The 17,150-nt window shown below is 35.1% G+C and overlaps 1 protein-coding gene across 2 annotated transcripts in view; it reads right to left on the minus strand.

The window, feature by feature from the left end:
• UBR1 (ubiquitin protein ligase E3 component n-recognin 1) overlaps positions 1-17,150 on the minus strand; it is a 145,313-nt gene that overhangs the window by 91,318 nt on the left and 36,845 nt on the right. For both annotated transcript variants that reach the window (XM_068550281.1, XM_068550278.1), the window contains exons 4-5: positions 12,129-12,239; positions 2,156-2,286 (exon numbers count right to left, since the gene is read on the minus strand). In XM_068550281.1, coding sequence (XP_068406382.1) covers positions 2,156-2,286; positions 12,129-12,239 — 242 coding nt within the window. The remainder of the gene's footprint in view (positions 1-2,155; positions 2,287-12,128; positions 12,240-17,150) is intronic.

The following is a 17,150-nucleotide window of genomic DNA, read 5'->3' on the forward strand; positions in this document are numbered from 1 at the left end:
TGTAACTGATTTCTAATCTCATAGCATTGTGGTCAGAAAAGATGCTTGATATGATTTCAATTTTCTTAAATTTACTGAGGCTTGATTTGTGACCCAAGATGTGATCTATCCTGGAGAATGTTCCGTGCGCACTTGAGAAGAAAGTGTAATCTGCGGTTTCTGGATGGATTGTCCTATAAATGTCAATTAAGTCTATCTGGTCTATTGTGTCACTTAAGGCTTGTGTTTCCTTATTAATTTTGTTTGAATGGTCTGTTCATTGGTGTAAATGAGGTGTTAAAGTCCCCCACTATGATTGTGTTACTGTCAATTTCCTCTTTTAGAGCTGTTAGCAGTTGCCTTATGTATTGAGGTGCTCCTATGTTGGGTGCATATATATTTATAATTGTTATATCTTCTTCTTGGATTGATCTCTTGATCATTATGTAGTGGCCTTCCTTGTCTCTTGTAACATTCTTTATTTTAAAGTCTATTTTATCTGATATGAGTACAGCTACTCCAGCTTTCTTTTGATTTCCATTTGCATAGAATATCTTTTTCCATCCCCTCACTTTCAGTCTGTATGTGTCCCTAGGTCTGAAGTGGGTCTCTTGTAGACTGCATATATATGGGTCTTGTTTTTGTATCCATTCAGCAAGCCTGTGTGTTTTGGTTGGAGCATTTAATCCATTCACGTTTAAGGTAATTATCGATATGTATGTTCCTATGACCATTTTCTTAATTGTTTTGGGTTTGTTTTTGTAGGTCCTTTTCTTCTCTTGCCTTTCCCACTTAGAGAAGTTCCTTTAGCATTTGTTGTAGAGCTGGTTTGGTGGTGCTGAATTCGCTTAGCTTTTGCTTGTCTGTAAAGCTTTTGATTTCTCCATAGAATCTGAATGAGATCCTTGCTGGGTAGAGTAATCTTGGTTGTAGGTTCTTCCCTTTCATCACTTTAAGTATATCATGCCACTCCCTTCTGGCCTGTAGAGTTTCTGCTGAGAAATCAGCTGTTAACCTTATGGGAGTTCCCTTGTATGTTATTTGTTGTTTTTCCCTTGCTGCTTTCAATAATCTTTCTTTGTCTTTAATTTTTGCCAATTTGATTATTATGTGTCTCGGCGTGTTTCTCCTTGGGTTTATCCTGTATGGGACTCTGCGCTTCCTGGATTTGGGTGGCTATTTCCTTTCCCATGTTAGAGAGGTTTTTGACTATAATCTCTTCAAATATTTTCTCTGGTCCTTTCTTTCTCTCTTCTCCTTCTGGGACCCCTATAATGCGAATGTTGTTGTGTTTAATGTTGTCCCAGAGGTCTCTTAGGCTGTCTTCATTTCTTTTCGTTCTTTTTTCTTTATTCTGTTCCGCAGCAGTGAATTCCACCATTCTGTGTTCCAGGTCACTTATCCGTTCTTCTGCCTCAGTTATTCTGCTATTGACTCCTTCTAGTGTAGTTTTCATTTCAGTTATTGTATTGTTCATCTCTTGTTTGTTTGTTCTTTAATTCTTCCTGGTCTTTGTTAAACATTTCTTGCATCTTCTCGAACTTTGCCTCCATTCTTTTTCCGAGGTCCTGGATCATCTTCACTATCATTATTCTGAATTCTTTTTCTGGAAGGTTGCCTATCTGCACTTCATTTAGTTGTTTTTCTGGAGTTTTATCTTGTTCCTTCATCTGGTACATAGCCCTCTGCCTTTTAATCTTGTCTATTTTTCTTTGAATGTGGCCCCCATCAAAATTTTTGATCAAGAAAAGAGCTAAAGACTTGGACTAAAGGGAGACACAGTGTTCCGAAGTCCCCACCTTTGTTCACAGACCTCTCGGGGAACCTGGAAGTTGGTCCAGGCCAGGATCAAACTGGGCAATTTACTTCCCTACTGGGATGAATGGCTGCTACGACCTCGTAAATCCTTTAGAACAAGACCCCCAAAATGTTTTTTCTTAAAAAGCAGAAGCTCCTGATTAGGCTCTTCCTTTGGCTTAACTTCTGTATAGTGTCTTAAGAGAACATCTCATATAAATGGACGTTTGGAAGTATTCCAATGAGGCAATTCTCTATAAAATCTTCATAATGATAGTTAAGTTAAAGCAGTAAATAACAACAAAGACATTTTTCAAACACCCATTTTGCAATATAAATAACCATCATGAAAACTTCTCCCTTTTAAAAATTCCCCCACCTTATCTGGAGTTGAGGAGGCAGTTCTTTTTCCTCTTCCCATACAGTCATTTCTACAATGTATTTTATCACTGAAGGGAATATCTTCCTGGCTTGGGCAATTACCTCTTCATTCAACGGACAGCGTAAGTTCTGCAAGAAAGTATAGAAAAACATACTACCAATGTTGTATACAAGTAAGTGGATGAGAAAGATAATGTTATTAATTTATAGCGATAATTTCAATGAGTTCATTTACACCATCCTCCAGGAATGAATTTAACTTCAGCTCAAGAGGCTGCTATTCACATCGGTTTAGCTTAACTCCTTGTGGCCAAGTTGGTGCTACAGATGACAGAAAGGAAAGAAGGCAAAACCACAGAGGTCTCCTTTATGATGCTCTTCCTTATGAATGTTCGTCCCTGCCTGAATAATTATATCATCAGAGAACAATGAGTTATAGGCATTGGTTATCCCCTCCAGCTGACAAAAACTTTTCTCACTAATTTACTTCAACTGATCCTTATAGCCACTCTGTTAAGGCAGAAAATTAAAGGCATTTAAAAGATAAAGGTCCCATCCAAGGTCAAAGAACCTCTAAACAGATATAAAAAGCAAGACTAAAATCTGGGCTTTTGACTCCCATGGGGGGAAAAATAATGTTAATTTCACTACAAAATACCACTTCCTTAATAAAAGGCTTGTTCAAACCAATTAGCTAAAAAAACGCATTTAAACGCTCTATGTCATAAACCATTACGGAAATGCAAATCAAAACCACAATGAGATACGTCTTCATACTTGCTAAGGTGTCTATAATCAAAAAGGGAGATAACAATAAGTATTGGCCAGGATGTGGAGAAATTTGAACCCTATACACTGCTGGTGGAAATGTAAAATGGTGCAATTTGGAAAACAGTCTGAGAGATGCTCAAAATGTTAAGTATAGTTACCATATGACCCAGCAATTCTACTCCTAGGTATCTATCCAAGAAGAATGAAAACATGTATCTACGCAAAAACTTGTACACAAATATTTATAGCAGCATTACTCATAATAGCCAGAAAGTGTAAATGACCTAAATTTCCATAAACTGACGAATGGATAAATAAAATGGTATGTAATCCATACAATGGAATATTATTTGGTCATAAAAAAATTGAATGAAGTACATGTTAAAAAAGCACTAAAGTTATACTTTAAATGGGTGAATTTTTTAATACATTATGCAAGTTACAGCCCAATAAGATGTTTAAACAAAGCAGTAAGCAGGAAAAGAAACATAGTAGCTCTTTAAGACACACACACACACACACACACACACACACACACACATAAAATCCACTAGAAATTCAGTACAAGGCTTTTAATATTCAATTTTAACATACCTGCTATATACCGTACTAATGAACTGTATTTTATTCTGTGGTGACCAAAACATTAACCTACACATTTATTCTTTTGCACCTATTCCTTCTCACTCCCCAATGCTTTATTATTTTAATTTCTACCATCTCTTCAATATGTCACCTTTCCTCTGGAGATTTTGCTCAGAAGCTTTTGCTAGTGAGAGAGAAAAAAGAGTGCCAAAGGTACTAAGAGCAATATTAATCCACTACGTTCCTATTTCTTATCTTTAGCTCAATATTTCCTTTCAATTCTTCAGAAAAGTAGTCTGAATTAAAGAGTTAAGAGAATCTACTCATTGCTTCCATACTGTATCAATCAGAGGCTAAGTTCTTCAGAAGAGGTCTGGTAAGTACAGAATAAACTTTTTTTTTGTTTTTTTATTTATTTTTTGGCTGTGTTGGGTCTTCGTTGCTGCACGCGGGATTTCTCTAGTTGCAGCAAGCAGGGGCTCTTCTTCATTGCAGTGCGCGGGCTTCTCATTGTGGTGGCTTCTCTTGTTGTGGAGCATGGGCCCTAGAGCACACGGGCTTCAGTAACTGCAGAGCGTGGGCTCAGTAGTTGTGGCTCAGGGGCTCCAGAGCACAGGCTCAGTAGTTGTGGTGCACAGGCTTAGTTGTTCCAGGACATGTGGGATCTTCCTGGACCAGGGATCGAACCCATGTCCCCTGCACTGGCAGGCAGATTCTTAACTACTGTGCCACCAGGGAAGTCCAAGTACAGAAGAAACTTTTAAATAAATCATTTATAGCTTAGAAAATAAGAAGGTCCATTAGAGGGAACAAAAGGGTGATAATCAAAATAGATTTTAAAAAACCTTAATAATTAACCCAGAAATGTACTGCAGGACTAGAAAGAAACTTCTCTTAAATACACTTTAAGAGATACTGTCAAATGCTGGATGATGGGCTGATTAGTATCAGCCAGGTCTAATTACATTTGGTAAATCCCTATTATGGTTGGCACAATGTCACACGCCTGGCAGAGTATGGATTTCACACTCACCAAAGCAGAGATGAAATAAATGCGAAGTACAAAGGACTGTTGGGTGGCAACTGATTAGTTATATGCTAGCCATAAGTGTCCTTCTCTCACATCTAGGTCATGAATCAGATCTAGAGTCACTGCAGAATATCCAGATTTACCTTCAGAATAAGCCTGAATGACCAACTGCCTTTTGAATCTAATTATAAATCCAAAGAAATCCAAGAAGATCAGGTTAGTTCAGGACTAAATTCAGTGTACTGAGGCCATATGACTCAGGAAAACCACCAACAGACTGGAATCCCACGATGTAGGAAGAGGGAGGCTAGTTTTGTAAACTCGATGAGCAATTTAACTCCCAAGGATTCTTCAGCTACTTAACACAAAACAGTACAAAAACAGTTTTCTAGAATGATTAGTTATGGAATGAAGAGGATATAAAAATCAAGCCACAAAGCCCTCTGACTATATGCTAAACTATTTCAATACCCTTTAAAAAAATATTGGAGGAGGAAATGGAAATAATCAGAATGAAAAGGGTTCTTAAAACAGAAACAAGAGGGACTTCCCTGGTGGTACAGTGGTTAAGAATTCGCCTGCCAATGCAAGGGACACAGACTCGAGCCCTGGTCCGGGAAGATCCCACATGCCATGGAGCAACAAAAGTCCGTGCGCCACAACTACTGAGCCTGCGCTCTAGAGCCCGCGAGCCACAACTACTGAAGCCCGCGTGCCTAGAGCCCGCGCCCTGCAACAGAGACAAGCCACCCCAATGAGAAGCCCACGCACCACAACGAAGAGTAGCCCCTCCTCGCCCCAACTAGAGAAAGCCTGTGTGCAGCAATGAAGACCCAATGCAGCCAAAAATAAATAAATAAATAAATAAATAAATAAATAAATTTATTTAAAAAAAAAACAGAAACAAGAGAATGAATAGAAAGGGACATCTGGTGATATTCAATCAAGCAAATTTTTTATTTGTCAAATGAAGGAATAATCATTTGGAATCAGGACAAATAAATGAGTAAGAGAGAAGAGGCAATCTAAAAATAGAGGGCTGAGGGACTTTCTGGTGATCCAGTGGGTAAGACTGCGCTCCCAATGCAGGGGGCCTGGGTTCGATTCCTGGTTGGGGAACTAGATCCTGAACGCATGCCACAACTAAGAGTCTGCATGCCGCACCTAAAGATCCCAAAGGCCGCAACTAAGACCCAGAGCAGCCAAAATAAATAAATAAATATTTTTTAAAAAACAAATAAATAAAAATAGAGTGCTGAACGATAAGGTATATGTTAATGATAGGTGAATGGGTAAAGAGTATATGAATATTCTTTGTACTCTATTTTTGCAACTTTTTACAAATTTGAAATTATTTCCAAATTCAAGGTTAAAAAAAAAATGTGCTAGAGTCCAGATTCTAAAGATCTGAATTTTAGTCCCAACTGTCACATTGTCTGGATTACTATGGCTCTTTAATACATTTAAAATCTATTGGATCTATTCACACTCATAACTCTTCAGTTTTTCCTGGCAATTCTCATAAATTTTTCCAGAAGAACTTCTGATTACTTTTGTCAAGTTCCAAAAGAGAATTTGGCTGTTATTCTGATTGGGAATATAATGAATTTATGGACTAATTTTGGAAAAACTTTTATCATTTGTAATACTGAATCTTCCAATCCAAGAATGAAATGTGTCTTCTGATTTTTTTTTTTTCTTTCATGCCCATACTCCCATAGGAGTATAGTTTTAAAGTTTTCTTAAAACAGACCTGGCAGATTTCTTCTCGGTTTTTTTCCTTTTTTTTTTTTTTTCTTGATGGTATAGCAAATGGGATCTTTTCTTTCACTACATTTTCTAAAAGCTATTGCTTGTAAGGGCATTCAAGAAATATTTTTTCTGTAACAACCTAAGTGGGAAAAGAATTTGAAAAAGAATAGATACATGTATATGTAAATAAATAAAGTGACTTGCCAGAAAAAAAAAATTTTGTTGAATACATTAAACTAATGATTTTTAGTATGTAAGTTCCGTAACTAACAACCTAACTAAACTCTACTATAGTTTCTAATTCTTTTCCAGTTAATTTTCTTGGGTTTTCAAGGTATAAATCATGACTATTTCGCCTCCTCTCCAATATTTACGTATTTTAGTTCATTCTGTTTGTCTATTTGACTGACTTCCAGAATAGCGGTAAATAATAACAGCAATAGTAAATTTCCTTATCCTGTCTCTATCTATAATGGGAATACACTAGTGCTTCATCATCAAGCATGATTAACAGCTTTTGATTTGAGGCCAATAATTCTGGAAGAAATTGAAAATCTTATCAAAGAGCTACTTTCCCAAAAAGTGCCAGGCACAAACAGTTTCACAGATGAATTCCAAAAACAGTTCATTCTAGGAATGTAGGCATGATTATGTTATATTATTCTGTCAAACTTGATTTTACCTGTTAATGTTTTATTTAGGCTTTCAGCATAACAATTATTAATACAACTGATTTATAAATTCCATATTATGTCAGATCTGAAGTCAACATAATGTTGGCTTTATATAACAAATTTGGAAAATTTCCCTCTTCTGCCCTCTATGTTCAGGAGCAATTTGTATGTTTTTGTTATCTGTGTAGTGTTTAACTAATTGAGTGATTTTTATTTATTTTTTATCTTTTTTTAAATACAGAGAAACAGAGAAACCGGTATAATAAAAACAACTTTTACCTAAATTTAGTAACTCTTTTTTCCATATATGCTTCCTTTTTTGTTGTTCAAGTATTTTAAGGTAAAAAATAGTCATCATGATATTTTACTCCTAAATACTTTAATATGTATTTAACATGGACATTTCCTTACATAATCTTAATACCCTTATTATAAATCTAATAACATTAACAATAACTTTTAAATATTATCTGATATCTTGACCATATTCAAGTTTCCTAATTATTCCCCAAATATCTATCACATTTGGTTATGCCTCAAGTCATTTACATCTAAATGAATCTCCCATGCCCACCCCTAGACTTTTGTTCTTCATGACTGAGGTCAGGCCAATTTTTCCTTAAAAAAGTCCTACATTCTAGATTTATCTTGAAATGTCCTATATATTATATTTATCTTCCTTGTGGTATTCTTTATCTTGTTCATCTCTCCCCTGTATTTCCTATAAACTAGAAGTTAGATCTCAAGGCTTTATTAAGTTCAGGTAAAACATTTTTAGCAAGAATATTTCATAAGTGAGACTATGTACTTCAATTTCTTAGCAGCTTGAGATAAATTCACATACCATATAATTCACTAAAAATATACTATTCAATGGTTTTTATGTGCAACTATTACCACAGTCAGTTTTAGAACATTTTCATCAACTCAAAAAAACATACAAAAAACCTTTAATGATCACCCCCACAAGGTCTCCATCCTCATAGACCTAAAAAATCACTAATCTAGTTTTTGTCCCTATGGATGCTCTATTCTGGACATTTCATGTAACTGTAATCATGTAATATGTGGTCTTTTGTATCTGGCTTCTTTCACTTAGCATAATGTTTTCAGAGAGTTCCTCTAAATTGAAGTATGTTTCATGAAGTATGTTTCAGCACTTTATTCCCCTTTATAACCAAATAATATTCCACTGTATGGATATAACCTAACCACATTTGCTTATCCATTTATCAGTTGATGAACATTTGGATTGTTTCTAATTTTTATTAAGAATAATAATACTATTCTATTATTGTATAACACTGTTTTATTATAATAATAACACTATTATGAATAATGCTATGAACTTTCATGTATAAATAATTATTTGAACACCTGTTTTCAATTATTTTGAGTATGTCTAGGAGTAGAATTGCTGGGGCATGTAGTAACTCTATATTTCACAGGTTGAAGAACTGCCTCTTTCCAAAGTGGGTGCACCATTTTACATTTCCACCAGCAGTGTCTGAGGGTTCAAATAACACTTGTTATTACCTGCTTCTTGATTATAGCCATTAGCGAGTATTAAGAAGTAGCTCATTATGGTTTTGGTTTGCATTTCTCTAATGACTTATGATGTTGAGCATCTTTTCATGTGCTTATTGGTTATTTATGTATATTCTTTGAAGAAATTCATATTCAGATCCTTTGCCCATTTTAAAAACTGGGTTGTGAAGAATTCCCCGGCCGTCCAGTGGTTAGGACTCCACGCTTTAACTGTAGACGGCACAGGTTCAACCCCTGGTTAGGGAACTAAGATCCTGCAAGTCACACAGTGAAATGAAATGAAATAAAATAAAATAATAAAATGCCACCACTAAAAAAAAAGAAAAAAAAACTGGGTTGTCTTTTTATTTTTAAGTTTTAAGAGTTCTTTATAAGTTCTACATACCAGTTCCTTTCATCGGATAATATGACTTGCAAATATCTCTCTCTCATTCTGTGTGCTATCTTTTCACTTTCTTGGTAGTGTCCTTTGGAACATAAAAGTGTCTAATTTTGATGAAGTTCAATTTAAGTTTTTTTTTCTTTTATTACTAATGCTTTTGGTGTTACATCTATGAATCTATTGCCAAATCCAAGGTAATAAAGATTTATCCCTATGTTTTCTTGTAAGAGTTTTATCGTTTTTGCTCTTATTTTTAGGTCTTTGATCCATTCTGAGTTAATTTTTGTGGTTGGTGTGAGTTAGGGGCCCAGATTCATTCTTTTGCATGTGGATATCCAGTTGTCCCAGTCCCATTTGGTAAAAAGATTATTCTTACCCTAGTGAATGGTCTTGGTACTCTTGTTGAAAAATGGCTGACCACAGACGTGGGTTTATTTCTGGGATTTCAAATCTATTCCATTAATCTATATTTTTGTCATTATGCCAGTACCACACTGTCTTGATTACTGTTGCTTTGTATTAAGTTTTAAAATAGGGATGTGTGAGTCCTCCAACTTTGTTCTTCTTTTCCAGGGTTGTTTTGGCTACTATGGGTCCCTTACAATTTCATATGAATTTTAGAGCCATCTTGTCAATTACCCAAAAAAAATTTCCAGCTGGGGAACTGTATTGAATGTGTAGCTCAATTTGGGGAAAATGGCCTTTAATATTGTGATTTATAATAAGAAATATCTTCATCCCAGTTTCTGGCACAGAGCTCCTAAAACCCTTGGAATTTCCCAAGTGAAGAAGTGGGGGCTGTCTTTTGTTATGTTTATGAGGTGACTTTTAGAAAGCACCTAAGGATGGGGGCTGGTTGCCTGGAGACCCAACCTTGTGATTAGAAGGTTGCAACTTTCAGTCCCATCCCCATCCCCAGAGGGGCTAGAGGTTGAATCAATTGCCAATGGCCAATAATTTAACTAATCATGCTATGTAACAAAGCCTCCATAAAAACAAACAAACAAAAAATCCCCCATGGGCTTCCAGAGAAATACACACAGATGTCTCTAAATACATAAAAGATCTACTACTGCTAAATTCTTTCCAGGCAACGAAGCTTTCAGCCCCTGCATGCTCATCCTCTGGATACAAAAGGATGCAATGGACACTTTAAAATGACTACTTTTCTCTTCCTTAGGTCAGATAAATTCTAAGGTAAGCCCCCCGCCCCACTTTATTTTTCTTCCCGTTACATTTATATATAACTGAGTTGATTTGAAGCATCAAGACATGCATATGTTAGCACAAGTTAAGATCTGATCACATCTAAATACGCCTGCACTAAATCCAGAACTGTGACACAACAGCACTTAAGTAAAATCTTTGTAAATATGCTTCCCTAAATCTGGGACACTGAGAAACAATTAGAAAAATGCAACATTGTCCTTAGAAACTGTACATGTTGAAGGAGTGGATATTCAACAAAAGTCTGTCAATGACCATAAGTACAAAGTAAATACTAAAAATGTTGTAATGCAAGTAAAAAAATATATTCTTGTGAAAATATTTAGGTTTGCCAAAAATTGTCTTGTTAAAGCAAGACAGTTTATGCCATGCCCAATTATTTGTTACATGATTTCTGTGCAAATCTTTGTAACTGGACAAAGCCTCAGTCCTAAAATGTTCCTCTTTAATTAAAATTTATCCAAACTCAATCAGAAGAGTCCATTTGAATTTATTGTTTTACATAAACAACATTAGAATCTATTTATTTTTATATTTTTTCTTCCAGTTTTGAGATATAATTGACGTAGCACTGTATAAGTTGAAGGTGTACAGGATAATGATATGACTTAAATACATCATGAAATGATTACCACAATAAGTTCAGTCAACATCCATCAAGTCATATAGATACAAAATAAAAGAAAAAATATTTTTTCCTTGTGGTGAGAACTCAGAGTTTACTCTCTTAACAACTTTTACATATAACACACAGCAGTGTTAATTATTTTAATCATGGTGTACATTATAGGCCCCATTATATTATTTATCTTACTGGAAGTTTGTACTTTTTTGACCACCTTCTTCCAATTCCCCCTCCTCCCACCACCTACCTCTGATACCACAAATCTGATCTCTTTTTCTATGAATTTATTTGTTTGTTTTTGAAGTATAATTGACCTATAATACTATGTTAGTTCCTGGTATACGACATAGTGATCTGATATATATTTGATAGTAAATAGTCACCGTTTCAAAATGGTCACCGTAAGTCTAGTCACCATCTATCACCATACAAAGATACTATATAATTATTGACTATACTCCCCACACTGTACACTTCATACTCATAACCTATTTTGTAACAGAAAGTTTGTACCTCTTAACCTCCCTCACCTATTTTTTTCCTCCCCCCAACCCCATCCCCTCTAGCAAACACTTGTTCTCTGTATCTGTGACTCTGTTTCTGTTTTGTTATGTTTGTTCATTTGTTTTTTTCTTTAGATTCTACATATAAGTGAAATCATACAGTATTTGTCTTTGATTTATTTCACTTAGCATAACACCCTCTAGGTCCATCCATTTTGTCTCAAATGGCAAGATTTCATTTTTTTTATGGCTAATATTCCATTTTGTATATGTGTGTATATATACACAGACACACACCACATCTTCTTTATCCATTCAGCTATTGATGGGCACTTAGGTTGATTCCATATCTTGGCTATTGTAAATAATGCTGCAATGAACATAAGGGTGCATATATCTTCTCAAATTAAATAAATTTTGTACTTCTTTTTTCTTAATTTCATCTTTGTATTGTTCATTACTATGCATAGACACAAGTAATTTTTGTATAATTATCTCACATCCTGCAACTGTGCTGAATTTATTAGTTCTAATAATGTTTTAGTGGATTCCTTAGGATTTTCTATATACAAAATCATGTCATCTGCAAACAGAGCTAGTTTTACTTCTTCCTTTCCAATCTGGGTACTTTTTATTTCTTTTTCTTGCCTAACTGCCCCAGCTGTTCAATTACACAGCTGTTGAATACTGCCCCAGTAGTCAATTACGCTTAAATTCTCTAGAGTCAAATAAAACTCCTTACATTTAAATATTATAACATAAAAATCAGGATTATCAATGGAATTCGGCTTAACCCATACACATAACATTTATTTCTATTTAATTTCATCAACCTTAAAATAGTTGGCAATTAAAAAAATAGCAATATTCTTACCTCTTTTGTGGTACCTGCTCTTCCAGGTTCATGACTTATACAAAAAGGGCCAGTTTTCCATGCTTCTGTGTCTCCACAGTCACAAAATCCTCCTCCAGTAGAAGTATGCATCTGATAAATGAAAAATGAGTATGTCTTAATTTCAAAACATATCACAAAGCAAAGAAGAATGATAAAGATGACTCAAATAATAAATGTTTCCCTCTATTTCAACCTTAATTGCCTTTAATGTTATAGATATATATCAAAAAATATTTTGATTAGTTAACCAAAAAAAATACTTAATCACAACAAAACTGAACCTTCAAAATTGCTATTTTTGAAACATATTCAAAAGTTTTTAAATAATAGTTTTTAAAATCCTGTACTAATGGAGGAGAACAGATTGTGACGTGTGCAAAAAATAATCTATACTTCACCCAGAATGCTTGAGTAGATTTTATGATGAAACAAACTTCTTAAAAATCATTATAATGATACTTGTATAAGTACTTAAGACATGTATAAAGTATTTTCATCTATATTGATGTTCCACAGCAACTAAAACTTATTCACAACATTTTCCCTTTGAGGGTTCCTGTAAAAAAAAATTATCTAAAATATCCTAATTTAGATAGAGAAGGATGACAATGACCTCAATTTGAATCTTCCCCAAATCTCCCCCCTCCAAAGCATACAACTAACAAGGAGAACAAATAAAGCCACACATGACCCATGTCTGCAAGATTACTAGGAGACAAAAAATAAATACCACAACCTTCAAATAGCTTGTTTTATCAGAGTTCCTGTTGCTTATCACTTCAAGCCTGTGGTTACAGACAATAGGAGAGGGAAGCTTAAGTGACCCCATGAAAGAGAACAGAGGGGTACAAAGGACTTAGATCAAGCACAAACAAAATCACACTCCAGAAGAGAAAGCCCAATGCCAAGGGACAAATACTGAACACAGGTTAGGACTTGGTGGTTCACAGGGAAAGAGACTGAAAGTGAGCAGGACCAGAAGTGGCCACCTCAGAAAAGCATTACTTTTGGAGGAAAATCAAATACATTAAAAAAGGTGGTAACCCATTATAGATGGGGCAGTAAGTGAAAGAAGTAAATAAAAAAGAAAATTTAAGGATCTTATGAAACAAGAGAGAAACAAGACATGCCAAACCCTCCCCTCACATCACCACCATCACCAATATCATCTATAAAATAAGCTACATAGAAGAGGGTAGAACTGACAGAAGAGAGCACTTGTGAAACCTATCCATGAAATGAAAAAGAACAGAAAAAAGTATACCATATCCACACAAAACTATTGCAAAAAAAAAAAAAAGCCAAAAAATGCAAGTAAGAGCCAAAACCCAATTATGAAGCTGAAGAAAACTATACAATGCTCCAAGCTGAATTACACAGCCTCAAACAAGCATTAAAAACCCTTAATCAGACTAAACACCTTTAATCGTAAATAGAAGAACTAATAACAGAAACGGACAAAGAAATAGGAATAAATAAAATGAGACTCGAGTGAACTAAGGGGAAAAACCAGAAGAAAATGATATCATATCAGAAATGAATTTTTTTTAATTACAAGATGATAGACTCAAATGAAAAGTTAATAAATAGCATTGAAACAAAGCAGGAAAACAAGAGAATGAAAATAAGATGAAGTAAAGAAATACAGGGTCAGAGAAAAAGTGGTTGAAATAGAAGATAGGCCTAATAGAGGCAGATGAGTATAACTGGAATAACCAAAGAAAAATCAAAACAATGGAACAGAGGTAATATTTAAAACTGTAATCTAAGAAAACTTCCTGGAAATAAAAGACCTGAATCTACAAATTCAAAGGGCCAAGAGTGACTGAGAAAAAACTCACTCAGTATGATCAACTCCAAAGTATATCCTCCTAAAACTACTGGACTTTAAAGATGAAAGTCCTGAGGCCCTAGGCAAAAAGATGAAATAACATAATCATAAGAAAATTAGACTGGCATCAGACTTCTCAATAACAACACATAAAGCAAGACAACAGCAGAGCATTTTCAAGGAAAGAAACTGCAAACCAAGAATACTGTCTACAGCCGAGCTATAATAATATAATTTTGAACATGTCAGAACTTAAGGAACACAGTATACATGCGACCTTCCTGAGGAATCTACCTGAGCAGTGATCAGCAAACTTCTTGTATAAAGGAACACATAGTAAATATTTTAGTCTTTGCAGGCCATGGAATCTCTGTTGAATTACTCTATTCTGCTCTTGCAGTGAAGCATCAGCCATAGACAATAAATAAATGAACCAGCATAGCCACGTTCCAATGAGACTTTATTTATAGGCACTGAAATTTTAATTTCATATAATTTTCACTTATCACGAAATATTATTCTTCTCATCTTTTTTCCCAACCATCTGAAAATATAAAAACCAAGCTTAGGGACTTCCCTGGCGGTCCAGAGGTTAAGACTCTGCGCTTCCACTTCAGGGGACACAGGTTTGATACCTGGTCAGGGAACTAAGATCCCGCATGCCTTGCGGTGCAGCCAAAAGAAAAAAAAAAAAAAAAGAATAAAAACCAAGCTTAGCTTGCAGGCAATACAAAAACAGATGGTGAGCCAGATTTGACCCACAACTGTAGTTTACTGACCCCTAGAGGATGCGCTTCAGCTGACCAAGCAGTGACTGGGGAAACTTCAGAAAAAGGACAGATGGCGAACATTTTATGTATTTAATTGTAGCGCTAAGAACAAATCAAGGGTGTTGAAAGACACATGGATAGAAGAATGTAAACATTATATGATCTCACAATCAGAAAGACTACAACTAAAAAGTGGGAGAAGGGAAAGAGAAGGCAACATAAGATTATAAACTATTAAATAGGTAACAGGAGGGAGTCAAAGATAGCATTAAAACTGACAGACTAAATAATAAAAAGTTACATAAGGGAGTAAAAAGGAACTAAAGGCACTATAAAAATTATTAGTACAAACAGTATCACTAGAACAATAGTAACAAAAGAAAATTAGAATATACAAATCAATTTTATATACTGAAGAATGTTAGACTCATCCATGATTACTAAAAATGTAGTTGTTTCAAATGAAAGTAAAAGCATAACCTTAGTATAGGGAATGCCATGGAAGCAAGGCACAAAATCCAGAAGCATTAAAAAAAAAAAAATCTGGAAAATTTGACAACATATAAATTAAAATGTCAGTAAGGCAAATGATAGCATATATCAAGTTTAAAAGACAGAAAATAGATTTTATACAGTCAAAACATACACTTAATTTATAATCCAGGATTATCATCCTGAGGTTACCCAAGAAAAATGAAAACAAATGCCCACACAAAGACATGTACTTGAATGTTTGTAGCAGCTTTATTTAAAAGCTGGAAACAAGACAAATATTCATCAACTGATGAACAGGTAATATATTGTGGCATATCCATACAACGGCATACTACTCAGCAATAAAAAGGAACAAACTGCTGATACGTGAGAGGCTCTCAAAGGCATTATGCTAAGTGAATATAACCAGATAGGAAACACTACACACTATATGATTTCACTTATATGACATTCGGAAAAGCCAAAACTATAGGGACAGAAAACTGATCAGTGACTGCCAGGAGCTGGGGTAAGTAGGCAAGAGGACTGCCTGCAAACGGGCACTAGAGAACTTTTGGGAATGATATGTTTTATATATTGATTATTGTGGTGGTTACTGAACTGTATGTCTGTGAAAACTCATGGAAGTACACTTACAAGGGTAGATTTTATTGTATATAAATTATATCTCAAAAAAAATCTGACTTTAAAAATTATTAGACAAGCATAGTAAGAGAAAATATTTGTAAAGTATATAACATAGCAGTAAGAAAAAGGCAAAAGAAAAATAAGGATAAAAACAGGCAATACACAGAAGAAATTAAACATACAATTAAAAAATGAAAAGATGTTAATAATACTAGTAATAGAAGTGCAAATTAAAATGAGATTATTTGACTAATGGATTGGCAAAAAGTAAAAAGACTGACTAAATAAACTTTGGGGGTGTAGATAAAGAACATTCTCATATCCTTTTTTTATTTTTTATTTTTTTTATTTTTATTTTTGGCTGTGTTGGGTCTTTGTTGCTGTGCGCGGGCTTCCTCTGGTTGCGGCGAGTGGGGGCTACTCTTCGTTGCGATGCACGGGCTTCTCATCGCAGTGGCTTCTCTTGTTGCAGAGCACGGGCTCTAGGCGCGCGGGCTTCAGTAGTTGTGGCACGCAAGCTCTAGAGCGCAGGCTCAGTAGTTGTGGCACATGGGCTTGGTTGCTCCACGGCATGTGGGATCTTCCCAGGCCAGGGCTCGAACCTGTGTCCCCTGCATTGGCAGGCGGATTCTTAACCACTGCGCCACCATGGAAGCCCCTCATATCCTTTTAATGGGACTGTAAATTGACACAGCAATTCAGGAAAAACATTTGGCAAAATCTATGAAAATTTTAAAGGCATGTACCCTTCAATCCAGAAAATCTACCTCTAAGAATCTAGTCTCAAGCACTCTTTTATACACTGGTTTATATTAAAACAAAGGTATATGTGTATGTTCCATTATTTGTTGATCAGTGAAAAACTGGAAACAGTGTAATTATCTAGAAAAGGGTGATGGGTTAAATATTTGATGACGTATTCCTACAAAGGAATACATGTAGCAATTAAATAAGGCAAGAGTTATTATATATATATCAACACAGAATTATCTCCATGATATATTAAGTTAAAATCAAGTTGCAGGGAGTTCCCTGGTGGCCTAGTGGTTAGGATTCCAGGCTTTCACTGCTGTGGCCCAAGTTCAATCCCTGGTCGGGGAACTGAGATCCTGCAAGCTGTGTGGCACAGCCAAAACAAAAAGTTGCAAAACAAAGTATATAGTAGGATCCCATTTGTACACACACAAACGTCCTCCTAAACATATAAATATATATATGAGTGTACATGTTTGTATATGCATAAAGATCTGTAAGGATGTGCACTAAATTGTGTTCAGT

Source organism: Eschrichtius robustus, chromosome 1 (genome assembly GCF_028021215.1).
Source record: "Eschrichtius robustus isolate mEscRob2 chromosome 1, mEscRob2.pri, whole genome shotgun sequence".
NCBI lineage: Eukaryota > Metazoa > Chordata > Mammalia > Artiodactyla > Eschrichtiidae > Eschrichtius > Eschrichtius robustus.